The sequence below is a fragment of the Gorilla gorilla genome, chromosome 12 (genome assembly GCF_029281585.2).
Source record: "Gorilla gorilla gorilla isolate KB3781 chromosome 12, NHGRI_mGorGor1-v2.1_pri, whole genome shotgun sequence".
In the NCBI taxonomy this organism is placed as follows: Eukaryota; Metazoa; Chordata; class Mammalia; order Primates; family Hominidae; genus Gorilla; species Gorilla gorilla.
In genome coordinates this window covers 94321793-94347951 of record NC_073236.2, presented here as the reverse complement: position 1 = coordinate 94347951, position 26159 = coordinate 94321793, and the positions used below count along the sequence as shown (strand labels likewise).

At 37.1% G+C, this 26159-nt stretch overlaps 1 protein-coding gene across 1 annotated transcript in view; it reads right to left on the bottom strand.

Moving 5' to 3' along the window:
- The window catches only part of SRBD1 (S1 RNA binding domain 1), a 222461-nt gene that overhangs the window by 15018 nt on the left and 181284 nt on the right, over nucleotides 1–26159 (bottom strand). Inside the window, exons 17-19 of the mRNA XM_031008302.3 lie at nucleotides 15582–15688; nucleotides 14162–14338; nucleotides 9284–9463 (exon numbers count right to left, since the gene is read on the bottom strand). Coding sequence (XP_030864162.3) covers nucleotides 9284–9463; nucleotides 14162–14338; nucleotides 15582–15688 — 464 coding nt within the window. The remainder of the gene's footprint in view (nucleotides 1–9283; nucleotides 9464–14161; nucleotides 14339–15581; nucleotides 15689–26159) is intronic.

Below are 26159 nucleotides of genomic sequence, written 5' to 3'. Positions count from 1 at the left end.
TCAAAAGCAGCTTTTTAATGAAAAAAATTAACATTATTTTTCTTGCTTTTATGCCAGATGTGTCTTAAGATTCCTGATCTCTAGGATCAGTTCAGTGTTCCCCATATTCTTTGTATTCTTATTTTAATATTTACTCTGAATTTTGTTGATGATTTTATGCATCATTTAGAACGTGCAGAGCACTGTGGCAGGGGCTGAAGAATATAAAAATGAATAGAGGTGATTTATGCCCTCCAGGAGCCTCCCAAAGTAGGAAGGATATAACTTATACTCACAGATACCATAACAGAAGTAAGAAATTAGTAAATGCCCTTAGTGAAGCATAAAGGTTGTTCAAGGAGAAAGATCTCATTTCCAGCTAAGGATATCTCGTCAGATCAAAGATGATTTCAAGGCTCTGAACTGAGAAGCTGAAAGGATGAACTGAAATAATCTGAGATGAAAAAGATTATAGTTGAAGATTTTGGGGAGAGACGGGTTCAGATTTAGGCATGTTAGGTTTGAGATCTTAAGTAGGCAGATACAGTTTGGAAGAGTGGTTTGGGCTAAGAATATAAATTTGGGAATAATGTGCTTATGACAGTCCTTAGAGCCACGGGACCAGATGAGATCACTATGGGAGTAATCACTGTTTAGTTCTTTAACTTTTCCCTCTTCCACTCCCCTCCAATACAGTGAGTTTCCACTTCATCCTCCACAGTGTCTCTAGTATTCATATTATTTTTGCCATTTGTAACCAGTTACTAATTTTCATATCCTTCATCCAATCTTTCAGTAAATCCTATTGACTCTACTTTTAAAGTATATCCAGAATCTGAACACTTCTCACCATATCTTCTGCTGTATCATCTGGATCTCAGTCATCATCTTTCTCTTGGATTACAGCAATTAGTTTAATTGGTCTCCCTGCTTCTACCACTGCCCCTTACAGTGGACTTAAAACAGCAGACAAGGGGATCCTTTTAACATGTAAATCAGATCATACCACTCTTTCAGAACTACAGTCAAACCCCTATAGTAGCCTCCCAACGCCCTTTTGACTCAATCTCCTATTTTTCTCTCCCTTGCTCACTCTGCTCTGGCCACATTGGCTGCCTTGTTATTCCTTGAACATGTCATGCCTGCTCCCACATTCGAACCTTCACACTGTCTGGCTCCTCTTCCTGGAACTCTTTCTCTAGATATCTGCACAGCTAACTCTTTCCTCCATCAAGACTTTTCTTAAATGTCACCAAGTCAATGAGGCCTGCGATGACTACCCTACTTAAATTTTCAAACCCTTACCCACAATCCTGGCAATCCCTATTCCATTACTCTGCTCTTTCCCTGTTTCCCACAACATTTTATCACACTGTATAATTTATTTATTATGCTGGTTGTATACTGTGTCTCTTTGAGAGCAGGGATCTTTGAATGTATTCCAAGATTGCATAACAGTACTTGGAATATGGCAATCACTCAAAAGACTTTTTTAAATGAAAGATTCTGTCAGTTCTAGCCTAAGTTAACGGAAAGAGATTCATGCCATTAACTATTCATTACTGAGCCTTTTTTGTTTGTCTTGTTTTTGTGTGGGGCTAGTGAGGACTGATGATAAAAGAAGATGGAGTTGTAAAAGGAGAGACAAAGGGGGGTGGTACAAGTTTCAATTTTAGAAACATAGAGTTTCCATTGCTAAGATATTCATGAGAAAATCTCTCACAGACAAATGGAAAGGTTGGGCTAGAGTTTAGAAAGGCCTGAACTAGGGATGTTAAGACATAGGATTTGAATTATATAGTCAGGTAAGAGATACAGATGGTCATGTGTATGGGTAGAATCATCCAAGGAAGCAAGTAGAACAAGTAGAAAAAATGATGAAGGTCAAAAGCTGGAAGAATATATACATCTACAGGGCCAGAGGAGAAAAAGAAACCAGAGACAACATAAAAGTCAAGGTAGAAGGTCGGTAAGTTGATAGTGTCAAATGTGGCAGAATGCGTAAAAGAGTTAAGAATGGAAAGAGATGACTGGTCATTAGTTGAGAGAATAATTTCAGAAGAGGGGTAAGGATAGAAGCCAATTGTAAGGGACTGGGAGAAAGCAGGAAGAAAGAATTAGAGGCAGATAGTTCTGAGAGGGTCAGCAATGAAAAGAAGGAGTGATGGGTTAGAAGGTCTAAGGGAAAGTAAGATAAAAGGTGGCCACAGCTTCTAGCTTTTCGGAAGTGAGGAATAGGGAGACCCCAGCAATAATACATCTCTGGCCAAAAATGATGAGAAGAAGTGAAGACATTAAAGATACAAGAGACAGTTATAAAGCTTTATAAAGCTATTATAAAAAACTTATTCATTTGGCTGCCACTCCCCCACCCCTCACATTTAGAGGTGAGGCAATTAAGACACAGAGATCAATACAATGGGCAAGGTCAGGAGTCCTCAGCAGCAACCTGGCAGAAGTCAGGGTGGGGAAGGAAAGAGAATCAAGACATGGAGGAGTCTTGTAAGGTAGTTTTGAGTTTTTTCAGTGAGGTAAGAAGTGTCACCAGGTGAATGTCACAAGACACTGAAACAAGTAAAAGGAATTTAGAATAGAATGGCTTCAAAGAACTATTGAGGGACAATCTATCTGTGGTAACAGTGTAGAGCAATACTCTAAATCCCATGTTCCCCTTATATATTCTATAACATGGGTTCTCTTGCCATATTTAATTGACATTCTACCTCCATCCTCTTGCTGAAAACCCTGCTCTGGCTCTAGGATGAACACGCTACTCTTGCTCTGTACCATACTCCTCTCCTAAAATAAGACAGCAAACACTTGCCTCATATAAAAAACATGATGGAAGGGAATTATTTTTAGTGGAATATTCTTCAGGAAATAGCATATCTGCAGCAGAACAGCATAAAATTCTACATACTCTAGAGAAGAATCCATTTCCTACATACCCCTTAATAAAATAAATCGGCAAAGTTTCATTTATTGGACAGGGTAATGTTTCCTTGAAAGAAAACGCAGTGTCAAATTTCAGCCACATGACGATAGAGTAACACTCAAAGACAGCATATTCCAGATACTCTTTTTTTTTTTTTTTTCTTAAGAAGCACATGTAACACAAGCCCTGTTACTTTTCTGTGCAGAATAATACATAGAGTCTTTAGGGTACAATACCTTTAATTGGAAAGACCATTATGATTTCATTAAAATCTGGCTGCAAGCTAGCTTTTTCATTGTAGCCTAGTTAAAAGCTCAAGCTTTAAAGTGATATAGATCTAGTTCAAATCTTGGTTCTACTAGCTAAGTCAGCTTAGGCAATTTACTTACCTATCAGAGACTGTATACCTGAAGAAGTGGGAATAATAATAGTACCAACCGCACAGGGTTGCTGCGTGAGGTTTAAACATGATGATGCTTCTAACATGCTTGGTAATGAGGAAGTAGTCAATGAAGGTTGTTTGTACTGGATCATTAACTATTCCAAAGCTAGCCTGAGCTATATTTTTCTGCCTCCAATTTTCTAAATGCCTCTTTCTACAGAATGAAATTTTTAAAAACCTAGCCTAAATGTAACCTTCTGCATAAAACTTTACAAGATTCCCCTATTTGGAAATGAGTTCTTTTTCCTGGGAATAACCTTTGTGCTTCACAAAGGGTACTTTCTAATTGTTCAGCACTATTGTGATATCTGTGAATGTAAGTTTTATCCTCCCCAAGGAGTTATTAGGCTCCTTGAGAGCATAATCACCTCTATTCATTTTTATATACTTCAGCCCCTATCACAGTGTTCTGTACATTCTAAGTGATGAATAAAGTCATCACCAACAAAATTCAGAGTAATTATTAAAGTAAAGAACACAAAGAATATGGGGAACACTGAACTCATCTTAGATGAGGGATCTTAAGACACAATTGCATAAAAACCAGAAAAAGTTTTAGTTCATAACAATTAGACATTCATACTTCAAAAACATAACATTATAAGCAGATATAAAAGGTAAACAAGTAGAAAAAAAAGCCAGTCCATATAACGAAGGGCTTTAATATTCAAAGAACTCATACATAAATAAGGCCTTTAAAAATTATATAAATAATAAATATAAACAAAAAAGTTGACTTTCTTTAAACCACTAAATAACTCAAGCTATAAAATATCATAATCTCAATTTTTCCTAAAAACAAATATGAGACAGACTATCATAAACATGAAAAGAAAGACATAATCATGTTACATTTTGATGTATTTATGTGGGTGATATTATGGAAGGGTGACATTAAAGCCATTTATTTCCAATAGTTTTCTGATATAATTAAAACATGAAATGTACTGCAACAAAAATTCTTTTAATAGAACTCAAATCAAACCAATGATGACCTAATCACATCTTAAATGGGCTTTTTTCTTCCCTGGGAAGACACTTGTGTGAGAATATATAGAGTATGAACTACCTATGTTGAGTGATGTTTAAACTAAGCGTACTTGATAGAAATTACTATCACAGTTCCAAACTGGATAATGGGGATGGCAAGATAAATTGCTAATTTCATCTCTAGGTTTTACACTTGACCTTAGCCAAAAGGCCGAGAAGCAATCATCTCCAGGTTTTGAAGGTCAGGAGTTGGACTGCAACAGAAGAAATTTCCCACTAAATAGTTCACAAATACCCTCCTCCTGAAAGACAAGCTTAGTCCCAAAGGAAACAGACAGAAAGGTGAAGTCACTAGCAGGGCATTTATATTTCACATGCAGAAACTGGACCACATCAAAGCTGGCAAAAAAAAGTCCTGTTTACAGGAGAAATTCAAGATTTTTCAGGTTTGAACATTGCTGATGACATTATAAATCAGTGTGTTACTTGGTGATGTATTTCAAGAGCCACAAAGACTTTTAAGCCCTTTGGTAGAGTAATTCTACTTCTAGGAATCCATCACAACGAACCACTATTAGCACTACTATAACTCAAATAAGTTACAGTTCAATCAGTTGATAAAACATTATCTAGCTTTTAATGAGAGGGGTATGTAGAAACAAAAAAAAATGTGTTTACAATAGAAAGCAAATTAACAAAAATTGAAAAACTTCTAAACCATATTATAACTAGATTATGGAAACAAACAAAAACATACATTATAAAAGATACTGGCCGGGTGGAGTGGCTCACGCCTATAATCCCAGCACTTTGGGAGGCCGAGTAGGACTGCCTGAGCGAAGGAGTTCAAGACCAGCCTGGACAACATGGTGAAGCCCTGTTTCTACTAAAAATACAAAAATTAGCCGGGCATGGTGGCACAGCACATGCCTGTAGTCCCAGCTACTTGGGGCTGAGGTGGGAGGATTGCTTGAGCTCAGGAGGTTGAGGCTGCAGTGAGCCAAGATCACACTACTGCACTCCTGCCTGGATGACAAAGTGAGACCCTGTCCACATCCCCTCTGATTGATTCTCCCCCTCCCCCCCAAAAAAGATAGTGATTTGCACAGAACAAAATGATAATTTAGTCTCCATGTACACCTCAGAATTATTGCAAGAAGTCTATGAATCCCTGTGCACATATGCACCTTCTCATCAAACACTAAAAATACAATTATTATGGAACCACAATTTTTTTTATATTAAAAAAATTCAGAACCATAGCCCAAAGTTGAGAACAAGACAAGGATATCTACTCTCACCATTCCTGTTCAACACTGTACTGAAGGTCCCGGCCATTGCAATAGGCAAAAAAAAAAAAAAAAAAAAAAAAAAGAATAAAGAAAAGAAAAAAGAAGCATGAAGATTAAAATGGAGGAAGTAAAGTTTAACATAGTTACTGATGACATAACTACTTATATAGGAGAACTTAAGGAACGTACAAATACCTAGTAGAACTAGTAAGTTAATTTAACAAGTCTGCAGGATATAAGGTTATTATACAAAACTCGTATTTTTATATATTAGCAACAAACAAGTAGCAGCAAATTTTAAAAACTCCATTTACAATAGTGTTGAAAAACATATAACACATTTAATAAAACACATGTAAAACCTGTACACTGAAAGCTAAAAGACACGGCTTAGAGAAATAAAAGATGACCTAAATAAATGCTGACATAATAAGTTCATGGACTAAAAGACTTGATAAATATTATTAAGACAGCAATATGACATTTTCTTTGTCTCTAAAAAAATAGAGGTAAACCACAAACTGGGAAAAAATATTCACAAATCATATATTTGACAAAGTACATTTTTATATCTGCAGAATATATTAAAACCCCCAAAACTCAATAATAAAAGGGCAAACAATTCAATTAGAAAATGGCCAAATAATATGAACAAATATTTCACAAAGAAGATATAAAAATGGCTAGTAAGCACATTAGAAAGTGTTCAGTGTTGCCAGGGAAATGCAAATTAAAACTACATAGATCTTTCCACACACATTAGAATGGCTAAAAACAACCATCACCACCTAATGTCATATGACAAAAATGCAAGGTAACCAGAATTCTCATGGTGAAAGTGTAAAATGTGAAATGGTACGACCAGAGGAGTTCTAAGAAAACTGAACTTTCATCTACCTCATGACTTATCAATTCCTCTCGTATGTATTTTTCTAAGATAAATGAAAACGAAGGTCAAAGGCAACAAAAAAACTGCGCAAGAATATTCACAGCAGTTTTACTCAGAATGGCCAAAAACTGGAAATAAGCAAGGTTCATGTGATATTGGGAAATACATATCTGGCTTTCCTCCTGTTTCCCTGCAAAAAGCTCCTAAAACCTTTGGAATCTCCAGAGTGATAGATAAGTGTCTTTTGTATGACACGACTGGTAGCTGAGGTCCCCTAGATAGCTTCAGGATAGGGGATGGTCACCAGAAAAACCAAACAAGTGACTAGAGGGGTTGTCACCTTCAGCTCCAGACCCCCAACCTCCAGGGAGGGGAGAAGGGCTGAAGGTCGAATTGATCACTAATGGCCAATGATCCAATCATGCCTATGTAATGAAACCTACTAAAAACCCAAAAGGCCTGGGTTCCAATGAGCTTCTAGATAGCTCAACACCTGGAGGTTCCTAGAGGGTAGTATGCCCATGTAGAAGTTCCATATCCTTTCTCCCATATACCTTCCCCCTATACCTTTCCCTATACATCTTCTTCATCTGGCTGTTCATCTGTATCCTTTGTAATATCCTTTATAATAAGTGGATGAACATTAAGTAGATGTTTCCCTGAGTTCTGCAAACTGGCAAATTAATTGAACTCCAGGGTCATAGGAATCCTGAAGCTACAGGTCACAACCAGACTTCTCAAGTTGGGAGCAATCTTGTAGTTCTGAGCCCTCAACCTGTGGGATCTGACACTATCTCCAGGTAGATAGTGTCAGAAATTAACTAAATTAGAGGACACCCAGGTGATGTCTGCTGGATAATCTGCTGCAGAATTGACTGGTTGGAGGGGAGAAATCCCTACATATTTTGGTGACCAGAAGCCACGAAAGTGTTCTATGTTGTACTGAGAGTAGACAGTATAAAAAAAGTTTGGTATTTCCTATATCTCTTAGATTTCATTAACAGGAAAATAGATAAGCTGTGGTATATTCACACAATGGAATATTACTGAGCAATAAAAAATAAGCTACTGGTACTTGTTACAACATGGATAAATCTCTAAATATGATGCTGAAAGAAGCCTTACACAGATGAGTACAGTTGTGTGGTAGAGGGAGAAAACTAATCTTTGGTAGAAAAAAATCAAAAAAAGTAGTTACCTCTGGGAGGTTGGGGCAGTAACTGATCGGAAGAGGTATAAGGGAATGTTTTCAGATAATAGAAATGTTCCTGATCTCGACAGCAGTTTGGTTACACAGAAGTAGGTATTTGTCAAAATTCAGCTAATATAAACTTAAAATTTAATTGTTATGTAAATGTGACCTCAAAAGAAAAAAATCGTAAAGAATTATCAAATTGTAGTTAATTATATGAATGCTTAAGTATTTAGTGCAAAGTGTACCAATGTCTGTCTGCAACCTTCTTTGGAATGCATCAAAAATATAAGATGGGCCAGGTGCAGTGGCTCACGCCTGTAATCCCAGCTCTTTGGGAGGCCAAGGTGGGTGGATCACTTGAGTCCAGGAGTTTGAAACCAGCCTGGACAATATAGCGAAACTCTATCTCTACTAAAAATACAAAAAATTAGCCAGACCGTGGTGCTGCACACCTGTAACCCCAGCTACTTAGGAGGTTGACGCGCAAGAATCACTTGAACCCAGGAGGCAGAGGTTGCCGAGATCACACCACTGCACTCCAGTCTGGGTGACAGAGAGACCTTGTCTCCAAAACAAGACAAAAAAAATAAGATGGATGGACAAGTAGATGGATATGTGGAAAAACAGATAGAATAAAATGTTAATGATAAAATCTAGGTGTGGCTATACAGGAATTCACTGTAAAAATTTTTTTTTCCAATTTTTCTGTATGGTTAAATTTTTTCATCATAAAACTGTTGGGGGAAACCAGGAACTAGTTGGATGTTCACAGAATATTATTTTTTACTTCTTTTTTCTAAGTTTTCTATAATATACTATAGTCTTTAAATATTTTTAAAACAAAGCAAATTAATGACACTGACTAAAATAATCAAATATAAGTGATTTTAAAACAAAAATCTCATTTTAGATTCAATAAAAGTTAAAATATTCACTATATTTGTTACACTGTCATACAATTCAGTAAGAATCTTTAAAAAATGTCGTTATGTAGCAAGTCATTGTTTTTGAACTAATTAAAACAATTTAAAGCTAATTATGCTATTAAAAAGTTTTTTCTTTTTACGCCGTAAACTTCCCTTTTACTCAAAAACTTCCCCCATGTCATTCTGTTAATGTATACTCACTAAAAGTACATCATTTCTTAGATTTTAAGATTTTAATAACCAATAAAGATAATATTACTTAAGAAAGCTGAGTTGGTTGTTTACTTTCAAAAGGGTTTTATCTTTAGAAAAGCACAAGTTTTATGCCAGGTGCTAGTCAATTGTGTCTTGTTAATTTCCAAAACAAACAGAGGGGAGTGCCATGCAATTTCCATTACACACACTTCACCATTAGTATCAGGGTTTATTAGCTTGACAATGCTCCAGGAGTAATGGTTTCATTCCTCACTGAAATAAAATAATGTGCCACATAACTCAGCAATGCAGAACTTCTGAAAAATGTTGTCACATTAAACGGTCATATTTTTTAGTTTCCATTATGCCAAAACAAAGGCCATTTGCTGTAAAGAACTCACTCTGGATATGGAGAATTCCCACATGGGCCTCAGACTTACCTCATTGCTATGTCATATGATTCTGGATGAATACAAGTTTGGTCCAAAGGATTTGGCTTCAGTAAAACATTCACTGCAGTTTTGCTCTTCTTTTTGCCCTGCTTCTCATTTGTGACCTCAACGTCTGCTGAAGATGTCACAGCAACTCCTTGAATTTGGCCTGAAGTTTCAGTTTGCTGACTATATAAAACCAGAAAAAACCACATTTATGAAAAGGGGAAGGTTGGGCAGAAAAGTCTTCAAATTAAAATGTGCTTACTTCTCTGTCATACAAATATGCAAAAACAGCAACCAGATTTTGACCTTTCACTTCATAGAAACTACCACTTATTTGTTTAAATCACTGGGAAAAGGGCTTTCTGTTACTTAAAGCCGAAAACATTCTTAACTGATTGTCTGTGTAATTGCCATTCTAAGAGAGAAAAGAGGAAAATGTAGGGAAACAAAATAATATTTCTCAGAGCTAAGAAAAACAAGCTCTCAAAAGAATCTATTGAGTGTAGAACAGGATGAATAGAAAAAGACTCATACTTGGCTTAGCTCAGTGGCTCACGCCTGTAATCCCAACACTTTGGGAGGCCGAGGCAGGCAGATCACCTGAGGTCAGGAGTTCGAGACCAGCCTGGCCAACATGATGAAACCCTGTCTCTACTAAAAATAAAAAAATTAGCTGGGTATGGTGGTGCATGCCTGCCTGTAGTCCCAGCTACTTGGGAGGCTGAGGCAGGAGAATCGCTTAAACCTGGGAGGCGGCGGTTGCAGTGAGCTGAGATCCTGCCACTGCACTCCAGTTTGGGCAACAGAGGGAGAGACTGTCTCAAAAAAAAAAGAAAGAAAAGAAAAGAAAAAGACTCATACTTGACATATCATGGATAAACTTTACAATATAAATAATCTTTAAAATTCTAAAAGGCTTTCAAGAGAGAAAATTAAAACATTACTTTAAAAGGATCTGGAATCAGACTAGCATCAGATTTCTCACTGGCAAACATCAGATGTCAGAACATAGTGGAACAATATCTTAAAGGTTCTGAGAGAAAATGATTTTGAATTTAGAATCGCATACCTAGTCAAATTAGCATTCAAGTAGGAGGGCAAATTGAAATCATTTGCAGGTATGTAAGGACTTAAGTATAACCCATACCAAGCTCTAAAAGAATTTCTTAAGGATTAATTCTAGCAAAAACCAATAAATCAAAGAAAAATGATAATATGAACTATAAGAAACTGCAGAAACCACAAAAACTGATTAAATAAGTGCTCATGAATGATGTAAATATATATACATTATGTGTATATACACATATATACATATACACTATATAGTATATATGTAGTATGTATAGTGTGCATACAGTATGTACACACACACACAGTGTGCATACAGTATGTACACACACACACACAGTGTGCATACAGTATGTACACACACACACACAGTGTGCATACAGTATGTACACACACACACAGTGTGCATACAGTATGTACACACACACACAGTGTGCATACAGTATGTACACACACACACACAGTGTGCATACAGTATGTACACACACACACACAGTGTGCATACAGTATGTACACACACACACACAGTGTGCATACAGTATGTACACACACACACACAGTGTGCATACAGTATGTACACACACACACACAGTGTGCATACAGTATGTACACACACACACAGTGTGCATACAGTATGTACACACACACACACAGTGTGCATACAGTATGTACACACACACAGTGTGCATACAGTATGTACACACACACAGTGTGCATACAGTATGTACACACACACACAGTGTGTATACAGTATGTACACACACACATAGTGTGTATACAGTATGTACATACACACACATAGTGTGTATACAGTATGTACATACACACATAGTGTGTATACAGTATGTACATACACACATATAGTGTGTATATAGTATGTATATACACACACATATAGTGTGTATATGTATGTATATACACATTTAAAAAACAAAAATGTACATCTATAAAAATATATTTTATACATATGGAGGAGTGTGTATATATAGTGTGTATGTGTATATGTATATACACACGTATATACACATGCATATAGTGTGTATACATATATATAGGTTAAAAAACAAAAATATACATAAAAATATTTTTATATATGTATAAAATATCTATAGAGAGCGAGAGAAAAGGAGGGGAGGGGAGGGGAGGGGAGGGGAGGGGAGGAGGGGAGGGGAGGGGAGGGGAGGGGAGAGGAGAGGAGAGGAGAGGAGAGGAGAGGAGAGGAGAGGAGAGGAGAGGAGAGGAGAGGAGAGGAGAGAGGAGTCTGAAACTAAAATCCCAGATCATCTTATCATGGGAGGCTGAGAGAGTTGAAGAGAGAAAGATTGGGAAGGATCCTGTTTCTAGTCTTCTCTAAGAGGACAGAGACACCTATTAACTCCAGAGGTCAGTCCAAAACCAATTTAAGGATGATCATAAGAATAGAAGATGTACAACTTTGAAATCACTAAGGAGAGATAAAGATGAGATGGGAAAACAAGGAGAGAAACAGAAAACTTATTAACTGATAAATCTAATAAATAGCGTAAAAGGAAAAGAAGAATCAGAAAGCATGATGGAGGCAAAATACATAGGAAGAATAAGCCCAAACATATAAATAAATACAACAAATATGAATGTATTAATAACAGATTGAGTAAAACCACAAAATCTAGCTATGTGTTTCTAAGAGCCGTATCAAAAATTAAATGTCATAGAAAGTATAAAAATTAAAAAAAAACATGCATATACAGTAACATTGCTAGCAAATAAATTTCAAAGCAAAAAACCTTAAATGTGGTAGCAATATTCCATTCTGAATAAACCTATGAACTATTCAGGAGATGTAACAGTCACAAATCTTCAAGTACCTAATTATCAGCTGGAAAAGTACAAGGCTTTAAAATAAGCTTCATCAATAAGACACTGATTAGACTAAATTATAGCCCATCCATACAATTAAATTTTATGCAGACAATATAAAGAATAAAAAATTAGAAATCTATATGTAATAATTTGGAAAGAGATCCAGAAGACTGAAACAAATAAAGCAAGTTTCAAATAGTTGCAGAGCCTGATCCCTTGTGTATACATTTTTAAAATAATAAACATATACATACAAGGTGACATAACTGTAAATTTACTTTCTGGAAGCAACATATAAGAAACTTTTTCAAGTGAGACTTGAGAGGCATCTTTTACTTTTTGTTCTTTTTTTATACTGTGAGTTTTTTGGTGTTTTTTTGGTTTCTTTGTTTTTGAGATAGATAGGATCTTGTTCTGTCGCCCAGGCTGGAGTGCAGCGGCATGATCTCGGCTCACTGCAACCTCCACCTCCTGGGTTCAAGCAATTCTCCTGTCTCAGCCTCCTGGGTAGCTGGGATTACAGGTGAGCACCACCATGCTCAGCTAATTTTTGTATTTTTAGTAGAGACGGGGTTTCACCATGTTAGCCAGGCTGGTCACAAACTCCTGGCCTCAGGTGAACGACCGCTCCTGGCCTGTGCTGTGAGTTTTCTAACCAAGTGTTCAAAGAACATATAAACTAACAAAAACAGAATCATTTTATCTTCAATTTTTTTCAATTGTGACTTCTAGGTTTCATGATCTATTTAGAAAGAATTTCCATCACTCTAATGCTCTGCAAGATTTCCCCATGTTTTTCTTCTGGTGCTTTTACAGTTTTTTACTTTTTGTGACATTTAAGTCTATGATAAATCTGTAATTTATCTGGGTATAGGAGTGAGAAGTGGGACTATAGCTTCCTTCACACATATTGAATTACTGGCAGTTGTCATAATATCATTTGTTAGATAACTAATCAATTTTACCCTACCATTTGAAATGTCACCTTTACTACAAACTAAATTCTAACTATGTTTTGGTGGATTTCAGACCTTATTCTGTGCTATTCCTACATCAAAAACAAACTGTTTAATTTCCACAGCTTTATAATGTATTCTAGTGAGGCTTAATCAGTCTTTTCCAGAATAAAGGTTATCTTCCATATGACCTCTATTATAAGTTTGTCAAAATTATAAAGTCCATATGAATTAACCACGTAGTCCCAAAGTAGTAGATACGTAAATGTTCTTCTTTCATGATTATATCATGCTAAGAAGTTTATCTAACAAGCTTTTGTGCTTTCAGGATTAGAAAATAAAGAAATTTAGCTCTTGATCCACACAACTGATAATCAATGCTTTGGTCCATTTTCAGTGAGGAGGGAGTGGGGAAACACATCTATGCTTAGGGAACAGCTATGTCAATATAAAGTGGTCATTTTGAAGTCACCATTGTCACCTCACCTTGTACCAGTCCTTCCCATTTGCTATGCCCTAATTGTGTGGGCCTTTGCCTCATTTCCTGAATACACCAAAGTTGGTCCTGCCTTAGGACTGTGCACACTTAAGTGTTCACTTTGCCTGGAATGCTCTCTTTCTGATCCTTGGATGGCATTTCATTCAAAACTCTGCTCAAATAAGTTTTCAAAAAATAACGAATCTAAAGTAGTTGTATTACTCTCCTAAGACAGTGTCACATATCCCTGCTTTAATTTTTATAGCACTTCTTGCCATCTGAAACTACTAATTTTACTAGTTTGCTTATTGTCTGTATCACATGTTAAAATATAACTCCATGAGAATCCGGAATTTGCTGACTTGCTCACTGCTGTATTCCCAATGCCTACCAAAGGACAGTCACTCAACACTTAACTGAATGAAGGCATGAATAATGGACACTTAGAAAATTTTACACTAATCAGTGGTAGGATAGGTAACAGTAACAAGAGAGGAGGTTGACAATAGAATCAAAGTGTATACTTATAATCACCTGCAAAATGTTCGGATATAATCCTGGTTGATTCTGATGAAGCCAGCACACTGTTGGAAGGATTTTGGGCCCAGCCCTTTCACTTTCTTCAGCTGTTCTCGGTTGATAAAGGGTCCATTTTTCTCTCGCCATTCAATAATATTTTTGGCCCTGTTGGCATTGAGTCCTGCAATATGCCTAGAAAAAAAAAAATAAGCAAACTGAAAAAAAGATCTCATCTGAAAAGACAATGATATAAAACATTTGGATCATAAAAATGACTGCAATGACATATCCTCATACATCTAAGTTAAGTTAATCCAAAAGGGAGTTAAAAAAAAAAAAACAAAAACGGAGAAAAAAAGAGTTGTGCAAGAGGAAAGAAGGACAACAGAATAAAAAAATAATGACAAAACCAATAGCTGTCATAAAGATGCTGGTAAGAAGGCTAACACTGATGCAAGAAAAAAATGTTCCTTAGTTTTTCTATACTATTCATATTCCTTATGTTTCTGGATAAAGTAATAATTTCGCCTATTTTTTTCAGCATACATACAAAGTGAGTTAGAAGAAGTTATAATAGCTACGACTGTGTTGTACTACCTTTTTTGTGTGTTAGCCTGTTCTCAGTAATATAGAGCTGAACTACAGAAAGGCCCTTATCTATAATTGTCATGGTTAGTATAAATTATATACAAAGACTATATCATTAGGTAGTTTGCTTGGTGTTAAAAGATTATTTCAGAGAATCTCAACTCTATTATGAAATTGCATATATGAAATTATGAAATGTTTGTAGATGTGTTAGAAAATCAACAACTTAAAATGTAAGGGATAGTTTCTGCTATACCTGTTTCAGTGAAAACGGTCCAGATCAGGGAATTTCATGCTGCATTAGCAGACTTGTGTAATAAATGCAAAACTGTGAACAAAAAAGCAGCTCTTCTAAAACCATGGGGGAAAAGAAGATTATATAACATGTGATTATAGTATGATAAAAATTTTGACAGGTTTCTTGTGGAATCAGGGTAAAAATATGGTAACCATACCTTGAAGCCTCAGAATTTATCTTTTGGTTACTGCCAGGTTTGACAGATGCATGCAAGAGGCTTAACTAGTGAAAAATCTCTACTCTCATGTGGTGGGAAACAGCTCTTTTCCATGTTAACCTTATTTAAATTCTATTAGCAACACTAATACACTCAATGGTTACCATATGCTCTTCACTTTAGACCTGCAATATTAAAAATGATAATGTGAATTGTTATAATTCTTTTCTTAAATGATGTCTTCCCCTCTGATTACTTAAAGCAATGTATAAACCCATAGATGTTCTCTACTTGACAACTTTATACACGTGTTCCCTTCTTCTAGCCGAGTTTGGACTGGATAGCCAGTTAAACTCAAGATTCTGTGATCTTCAGCCACATATTTGTCTCACCTTAACAAAACTTCTGAACAGATGTTAATATCCACTCCCACAAAGCTGACACATTCTTCTACAACACTGTCCAGTGTTGCCTTGAGTAAAGTCTGGGATACGTCATGCTGAAAAGACAAAGATCAAATATTAAAAGTGAAGGAGATGTAGTTCTTGGACTATTCCATTACTCTGCCTATATTACTGGTGGTTAGCTAACACACACCATGGTAAATTTCTTCATTCCTCTTAGACACACTGTTAGCAGAATTAAGCTGAAGTCAAGGCATCTGTGGCGTCTTACTCTTTAAGCTATGCATATATACCTAATTTGAATATAACAGTACCAGTATTTTTCCCTTGCCTGAAATTGTGCCCAGAGCAGTGGTTCTCAAACTTAAGCTTGCATTAAAATCACCTGTATGGCTTGGTAACACACCCACATCCAGATTCCTGATTCAGTAGGTCTAGGGTGGGGTCTAAGAATTTGCATTCTAACAAGTTCCCGGATAATACTGTGGCTGCTAGATCACAATAAGACATAGTCTCTATCATTCATGCACGGCCTTATAGTGTTATGGAGAAGAAAACATGTTATAATAGGAAGCAGTAAAATAACAGTAAGACAGTAAATCAAACTCGTTTCATCAAATTGAAGACAGTACTGTTTATATGAAGCACCATTTTATATACCACTAAGGAAGAAAATAGTCAATTAAACCATGACACATGCTTTCTTATTGCTTACATTTTTTATTTATTTTTTAAATATTGAAAGAGCTCTTTAGACTTATTCAGAAACCGTAAGAACCATATATCATGTACACATAAGAAAATATAAGCAATCTAAACTGGCTAAGCTATTCCTAAAATTTCTTCACATTCAGTGTTCAACTCTTCTGATCACTTTTATATTCAAAATCATAGGTGTCAAGGTTTTCCATGCAGTATTGTTTTTTATACTATCAAGATCCTTGATAACGTAGCATTCCTTAAAAGAGTAATCCTCTGTTGTCTCTGGGACTTTCAAGCTTCAGATGCACATTCTTACAAGCTTTGATGATAGTAGCACTATCTTAATCTTTTTATTTTATTCTTATTATTATACTTTAAGTTCTAGGGTACATGTGCACAACGTGCAGGTTTGTTACATATGTATACATGTGCCATGTTGGTGGTAGCACTATCTGAATCTTAACAGAGGTTATTAACAGAAGACATTTTGGACAGTGACAAAACTCCTATTCTTTTCTGAAAGGTCCTTAAATGGTTTATTATTCAATGGTTTGTTAACTAAAACAGTGAAAGGTGTGCAGTTCAGTCATGTCTCTAGGATTAGCAACCAAGTTCATGTGGAAACTACACCATGATTTACCACAGGGACAACAACAACTGTAGGACACCATTAAATGTAAGCTGCATTCTGATTTCAGAGGTATTAAAATGTCAGAAAATGGCCAGGTGTGGTGGCTCACGCCTGTAATCTCAGCACTTTGGGAGGCCGAGGTGGGCGGATCACGAGCTCAGGAGATCGACACCATTCTGGCTAACACGGTGAAACCCCGTGTCTACTAAAAATACAAAAAATTAGCCGTGCGCCGTGGCGGGCACCTGTAGTCCCAGCTACTCCAGAGGCTGAGGCAGGAGAATGGCATGAACCCAGGAGGTGGAGCTTGCAGTGAGCGTAGATCGTGCCACTGCACTCCAGCCTGGGTGACGGTATGAGACTCTGTCTCAAAAAAAAAAAAAAAAAAAAAAGTCAGAAAATGAGCATCTTACAATTGATGAAATGCAATATTTTAAAGTATTTGTTGACTAACTGAAGCTAGGTTACAACAATGAATACATTCGCTATTACTCGTTAATTCTAAAATTAATGATCTGCGGGACAGGAGACTTCTCTTTACCCAACATCAAGGAAAACAAGGAATATAATCTAGTAGAGTCCCCAAGTATTGTGATTACATTATTACCATTTAATAACAGCAGAAGCTTTTGTTCTGGAAGACTGAAGGGTACAGGAGCACTTCTGTATTTCAGAGATAACTTATTGGTAACTAGCCAGGCCGCAGCTAAAAATTTTGGATGTCATTTAAAAAATCTAATAAGCAAATATCACCATGAAAAAGATAATAAAGTAAAACCTTAGATCTTACTGAGAACTTGGTTACTCTTGAGCCATAGCTTTTAAGAAGCTAGTCTTTTGTCTAAGCAGATGAAAAGCAGCAAAATGAAAAGGGAACTTTTTAAAATGGGTGGGTAGGAGATAGTATGGCAATGTAAAGGCAAGCACAATGATAGCAACAAGAAAAAATATCTGAGGAACACAAAACTACAAACAAACCGGAAAAAGGAAAAATAATCGTTGAGCGCCATTAGAATAAGGGAAACAAGTTGATACAGTACTTCCTAGCACATCAGATGCTTAGGACAGCTAAATGAGTAAGCGACAGTCTCTGCAGCGGATTATTTTGGTTGCCTATCCTAACCTCTAGTTGTCAACCCCTTCTCCTCCTTTCAAACAGAAGCCTGACCGTGCGTCTAGCATTTATCCCATTTCTGCAAGGCCATATGCTTTGGAAAAGCTGGTCCCACCTCCCACAGACAATGGTGACTGGTTAAAATCCATGTTTTTCAAACTGAGGGTTATGATCAATTAGTGGATCATAAAATTAAATCAGTGACTTGCCACCGGCATAAAAAAATAAAGGAATAGAATAAACCACATAGAGCATATTGTATATACCCTTAACATCGAATGAACAATAGAATGAACAATGCAGCCAATTGAGACTATCATGTGAGAGGAATACAACATAAATTGGTCAGGAATAGGTATTTGGTTCACTGATAACTCATTTGATCTTCTGACATGGATGGTCAATTTGATGATAATGAAGAGGTTAAAGAGTAACTCTGCAGAGTTAAAAGCAAAGCATGTGAGAAGTTTATCTATTGGCAAAGTGCTGATTCTTTCAACCAAGTTTAGTTACAAACTTTCAGTGTATTTTTCAGAAAGAATGTTATTGAGTATAAAATTTTTCAAATTCTCAGCAACTGTAATATTTTAACTGATTTAGTATAAGCAGTCCTTAAAATGAATCACTCTATACTCAGAAGAAAAAAAGATAGTGAAGTAAAACTTACAGAGGCAAGCCCAACTACCAGATTTGGAAGTGTTGATAGCGACAAAATTGAGAGAAAATGTTGACTTCAATCAGTAATCTTTGACTTGACTTGAGCCACGTTTTATATAGAAAATAATAACCATAAGACTTTAAAATAAGCTTGATTTAAAACATGGTTTTATAAATGTGCAAAACAATAAAAATGACAGACCCCAGATGTATTGTTGGTAATGATATTCTTGTAGATGACAGTGTTAAAATAAAACTTCAAACTTAAAAAACAAAATCACTTGGAACACCCCTACCACAGGGCTAAAATGAAAACAATGGAAAATACCAAATATTGATGTGAATGTGAAGCAAATGGAATGCTCAAGTGATAAATGCATTTTAGGTTAGATATGCAAGGCAAGGCAGTTTAATGGAGGATTTATTTTATATGGTTTAAATGTAACTTCACATAAAATTAAATCAGATATGTTTACACAATGCAAAAACACATTATTGTTCCATATACATTAAACCAGATACATGGTAAGAGAATAAAAATTGGACAAATTACTAAGAACACCAAAATTGCCAAAACTGACTCAAGAAGAAATATAAAATCTGAACAAACCTGTAAGTACAGTCAATAAGTAATCAAAACTCTCCCAACAAAAAAAAGTTCAGAACCATACAGTTTCATTGGTGAATTCTACCAAACATTTGAAGAACACCAATCCTTCTCAAACTCTTTAAAAAAATAGAAGAGGAGCCAATACTTCTTACCTATTCCATGAGGCCAGCATTACCCTGATACCAAAGCCAAAGATACCTCAAGAAGAAAGAAACCTACATTTGAACTGATTTCCTATGAATATCAGTTCAAAAATCCTCAACAAAATACTAATAAACTAAATCCAACAGCCTATTAAAAGGATTGACATACATGACATACATACAATGTATTCAGTATGTATGAACTTAAGAACCAGACTCACATTGTTTTCATTTTAAAACAATCTCTCTTGACATTTTTAAATTTTAACTTTGAAATAATTTCAAATTTAGAGAAGGCATGCAAGAATAGTACTAAAACTTTATTACCCTTCCTTCACATAAATACTTCAGCGTATAGTTCCAAATAACAAAAACATTGACTTACATATCCATAATACACTTATTAAAATTAGAAAACATACTGATGTAATAATATTACCTAACATTCAACCCATGCTCAAATAATCAATTTTCTCAATTTTTCTTTACAGCATTTTCTTCCCAATCCATAATTCAACCTAGGATGACATACTGCATTTAGTTGCCTCATACTTTGTGCTAGGCAGCTTCCAAGATGGTTCCCAATGATCCTCAAATCCTGGTATTGATACACTTGTGTAATCCTCTCCCACTAAGTACAGAATTCATTGATGAATCTCATCTGAATAAATTATTATTAAGATTATTTTGCTACTCACAATGACCTGTTTGTGTAAAAAGGTATTTTTAATCTTGACTCAAAATTTGAAAAAACGGCTCAACCATGTACTATATATGCTCATAGCATTGTCCTCATGTATTCCAGACTGAAAAAAATTCATGAACAGCCCATATCTATACATTAAGTTAAATCTGTTCTAAATTTTTGTATTTAGGTATTAAAAACCTATTTAAACATAAGTAAAATAGCATTTAACTTACAATCAGTAGTAAAGATAAGCATTATTTTGAGAAAGTTATTTTGAATTACATTTAATTGTATAAGACAGACATACATAAACCCAAACAGAAGTGATGTGTGATAAGTGCCCTCGTCATGACGAAGTAAAATGTATTTCCTAGTGTGTCAAAATCAAAAGGTATGAAAAACAATGGTCTAAGCTAATCATGGTGGTCCCATTCTATTTATTCAATAATGGCAAATGAAATGTGAGGGTAAATCTGCTAGGTACTTCAGAAAAAGACTTCACTGCCCTTAAATAGAGTGACAGAGAACTAGCCTTTTCTTCTTTTGATTCAAGTATGACTCTCAGTAAGCACTGTATCATGTGATGGCAATAGCTTGAAGAAAAGCTAACTTAGCAAGAATGGCAGGTAACATACATTGAAAGACTGTTTCTTCATTGATACTCTTGAGCTTCTGAATTAACTAGTTCTGTACTCAGCCCCCCGAGCATCCTGTAATAAAATCTCTTTATCATTTAATCAAGAATCAGAAATTTCCTTATTGTTCAGGCCACTTTGAGTAAGGATCTCTGATGTTTTTCTAATTGAAGCAGTCACTTTATTTAGGGGCTCAAAGTCAAGCGGCAAGACTGAGACAATGAAAACAATCACCATACTATCAAAACTCCTTGAGATTTTACTGTCAGGCATTGTTGTAAAGCTTTATAATAGCACGTAACTGAATCCTCACAACAATTCTAAAAAATGTACATATGACTTTATGCAGTATCTTCATATATAACATTTTTTCTAAGGAAATAGCAAGACACTTGCGCAAAGGGGTGTGTATATGTGTACAATCTAAATATCCACATAGAGGTGACTTGTACAAATAAATTATGGAACAGCCCTACAGTGAACTATTCTGATGCCATTAAAAATCACACAGTAGGGGGTGGCTGGCAAGATGGCCGAATAGGAACAACTCCAGTCTGCAGCTTCCAGCGAGATCAATGCAGAAGGCAGGTGATTCTGCATTTCCAACTGAGGTACCTGGCTCATCTCATTGGGACTGGTTAGACAGTGGGTACAGCCCACGGAGGGCAAGCAGAAGCAGGGTGGAAAGCGCAAGGAGTCAGGGAACTCACTCGGAAAGCACAAGGAGTCAGGGAACTCCCTCCCTCTCCTAGCCAAGGGAAGCTATGAGGGACCGTGCTGTGAGGGACTGTGCTGTGAGGAATGGTACACTCTGCCCCAAATACCACGCTTTTCCCATGGTCTTCGCAACCTGCAGACCAGGAGATTCCCTTGGGTGCCTACACCATCAGGGCCCTGGGTTTCAAGCACAAAACTGGGCGGCCATTTGGGCAACACTGAGCTAGCTGCAGGAGTTTTTTTTTTCATACCTCAGTGGTGTCTGGAATGCCAGTGAGACAGAAACATTCACTCTCCTGGAAAGGGGGCTGAAGCCAGGGAGCCAAGTGGTCTAGCTCAGCAGATCACAACCCCATGGAGCTCAGCAAGCTAAGATCCACTGGATTGAAATTCTCACTGCCAGCACAGCAGTCTGAAGTCAACCTGGGATGCTAGAGCTTGGTGGGGGGAGAGGCACCCATCATTACTGAGGCTTGAGTAGGCGGTTTTCCCTTCACAGTGTAAACAAAGCTGCAGGGAAGTTTGAACTAGATGGAGCCCACAGCAGCTCTGCAAAGCCACTGTAGCCAGACTGCCTCTCTAGATTCCTCCCCTCTGGGCAGGGCATCTCTGAAAGAAAGGCAGCGGGCCCAGTCAGGGGCTTATAGATAAAACTCCCATCTCCCTGGGACAGAGCACCTGGGGGAAGGCGTGGCTGTGGGCGCAGCTTCAGCAGACTTAAACGTTCTTGCCTGCTGGATCTGAAGAAAGCAGTGGATCTCCCAGCACAGCACTAGAGCTCTGCTAAGGGACAGACCGCCTCCTCAAGTGGGTTCCTGACCCCCATGCCTCCTGACTGGGAGAAACCTCCCAGCAGGAGTCGACAGACATCTCATACAGGAGAGCTCCAGCTGGCATCTGCCACGCGCCCCTCTGGGACAAAGCTTCCAGAGGAAGGAAAAGGCAGCAATCTTTGCTGTTCTGCAGCCTCCACTGGTGATACCCAGGCAAACAGGGTCTGGAGTGGACCCCCAGCAAACTCCAGAAGACCTGCAGCAGAGGGGCCTATTAGAAGGAAAACTAACAAACAGAAAGGAATAGCATCAACATCAACAAAAAGGACGTCCACACAAAATCCCCATCCGAAGGTCACCAACATCAAAGACCAAAGGTAGATAAATCCACAAAGATGAGGAAAAACCAGCACAAAAAGGCTGAAAATTCCAAAAACCAGAATGCCCCTTCTCCTCTAAAGGATCACAACTCCTCGCCAGCAAGGGAATAAAATGGGATGGAGAATTAATTTGATGAAATTGACAGAAGTAGGCTTCAGAAAGTGGGTAATAACAAACTACTCCGAGCTAAAGAGGCATGTTCTAACCCAATACAAGGAAACTAAGAACCCTGAAAAAAGGTTAGAGGAATTGCTAACTAAAGGAAAAATAAGCAGGGGTTGTAATCCTAGTCTCTAACCACTTTAGAGAAGAACATAAATGACCTGATGAAGCTGAAAAACACCGCACAAGAACTTCATGAAGTATACACAGTATCAATAGCCGAATCGATCAAGTGGAAGAAAGGATATTAACCTTAAATGTAAATGTGCTAAATGCCCCAATTAAAAGACACAGACTGGCAAATTGGATAGAGTCAAGACCCATCAGTGTGCTGTATTCAGGAGACCCATATCATGTGCAAAGACACACACAGGCTCAAAATAAAGGGATGGAGGAATATTTATCAAGCAAATGGAAAGGAAAAATAAGCAGGGGTTGCAATCCTAGTCTCTAATAAGACAGACTTTAAGCCAACAAAGATAAAAAAAGACAAAGAAGGGAATTACATAATGGTAAAGGGATCATTGCAACAAGAAGAGCTAACTATCCTAAATAGAGGGACTCCTCCCTAATTCATTTAATGAGGCCAGCATCAGCCTGATACCAAAACCTGGCAGAAACACAACAAAAAAAGAAAATTTCAGGCCAATATCCCTGATGAACATCAATGCGAAAATCCTGAATAAAATACTGGCAAACCGATTCCAGCAGTACATCAAAAAGATTATCCACCGAGATCAAGTTGGCTTCATCTCTGGGATGCAAGCCTGGTTCAACATACACAATACCCAATACAGCTGCACCCAGATTCATAAAGCAAGTTCTTAGAGACCTACAAAGAAACTCAGACTCCCACACAATAATAGCGGAAGACTTTAAAACCCCACTGTCAATATCAGACAGATGAATGAGACAGAAAATTAACAAGGGTATTCAGGACTTGAACTCAGCTCTGGACCAAGCAGACCTAATAGACATCTACAGAACTCTCCACCCCAAATCAACAGAATATACATTCTTCTCAGCACCACATCACACTTATTCTAAAATTGACCACATAGTTGGAAGTAAAACACTCCTCAGCAAATACTAAAGAACAGAAATCATAACAAACAGTCTCTCAGACTACAGTGCAATAAAATTAGAACTCAGGATTAAGAAACTCACTCAAAACCACACAACTACATGGAAACTGAACAACCTGCTCCTGAATGACTACTGGATAAATAACGAAATTAAGGCAGAAATAAACTCACGCCTGTAATCCCAGCACTTTGGGAGGCCGAGGCGGGCGGATCATGAGGTCAGGAGATCCAGACCATCCTGGCTAACACAGTGAAACCCCGCCTCTACTAAAAATACAAAAAAGTTAGCTGGGCGTGGTGGCGAGCGCCTGTAGTCCCAGCTACTCGGAAGGCTGAGGCAGGAGAATGGCATGAACCCGGGAGGCGGAGCTTGCAGTGAGCCGAGATTGCGCCACTGCACCTCCAGCCTGGGCGACAGAACGAGACTCCGTCTCAAAAAAAAAAAAAAAAAAAAAAAAGAAAGAAATAAGTTCTTTGAAACCAATAAGAACAAAGACACAATGTACCAGAATCTCTGGGACACAGCTAAAGCAGCATTTAAAAGGAAATTTACAGCACTAAATGCCCACAGGGGAAAGTGGGAAAGATCTAAAATTGACACCATAATATCACAATTAAAAGAACTAGAGAAACAAGAGCAAACAAATTCAAAAGCTAGCAGAAGACAAGAAATAACTTAAGATCAGATCAGAACTGAAGGAGATACAGACACAAAAAACTCTAAAGAAAAGAATCCAGGAGCTGGTTTTCTGAAAAGATTAACAAAATAGACTGCTAATAAAGAAGAACAGAGAGAAAAATCAAACAGACATGATAAAAAATGATAAAGGGGATATCACCACTGATCCCACAGACATACAAACTATCATCAGAGAATACTATAAACACCTTTACGCAAATAAACTAGAAAATCCAGAAGAAATGGATAAATTCCTGGACACAGATACCCACCCAAGACTACACCAGGAAAAAGTCGAATCCCTGAATAGACCAATAACAAGTTCTGAAATTGAGCTAGTAATTAATAGCCTACCAACCAAAAAAGCCCAGGACCTGAAGAATTTGCAGTTGAATTCTACCAGAGGTACAAAGAGGAGCCAGTACCATTCCTTCTGAAACCATTCCAAACAACAGAAAAAGACGGATTCCTCCCTAACTCATTTAATGAGGCCAGCATCATCCTGATACCAAAACCTGGCAGAAACAACAAAAAAAGAAAATTTCAGGCCAATATTCCTGATGAACATCGATGCAAAAATCCTGAATAAAATACTGGCAAACTGATTCCAACAGTACATCAAAAAGCTTATCCACCGAGATCAAGTTGGCTTCATCTCTGGGATGCAAGGCTGATTCAACATACACAAATTACTAAACGTAATCCATCACATAAACAGAACCAATAACAAAAACTACATGATTATCTCAATAGATGCAGAAAAGGCCTTTGATAAAATTCAACACCCCTTCATGCTAAAAACTCTTAATAAACTAGGTATTGATGCAACATATCTCAAAATAATAAGAGCTATTTATGACACACAGCCAATATCATACTGAATGGGCAAAAGCTGGAAACGTTCCCTTTGAAAACCAGCACAAGACAAGGATGCCCTCTCTTACCACTCCTATTCAACATAGTATTGGAAGTTCTGGCCAGGGCAATCAGGCAAGAGAAAGAAATAAAGGGTATTCAAATAGGAAGAGAGAAAATCAAATTGTCTCTGTTTGCAGATGACATGATTGTATATTTAGAACACCCCATCGTCTCAGCCCAAAATCTCCTTAAGCTGATAAGCAACTTCAGCAAAGTCTCAGGACACAAAACCAATGTGCAAAAATCACAGGCACTCCTATACACCAATAATAGACAAAGAGCCAAATTATGAGTGAACTCCCATTCAAAATTGCTACAAAGGGATTAAAATACCTAGAAATACAACTTACAAGGGATGTGAAGGACCTCTTCAAGGAGAACTACAAACCACTGCACAAGGAAATAAGAGAGGACGCAAACAAACAGAAAAAAACATTCCATGCTCATGGATAGGAGGAATCAATATTGTGAAAATGGCCATACTGCCCTAAGTAATTTATAGATTCAATGCTATCCCCATCAAGCTACCACTGACTTTCTTCACAAAATTAGAAAAAAACTACTTTAAATTTCATATGGAACCAAAAAAGAGCCCATATGGCCAAAACAATCCTAAGCAAAAAGAACAAAGCTGGAGGCATCACGCTACCTGACTTCAAACTATACTACAA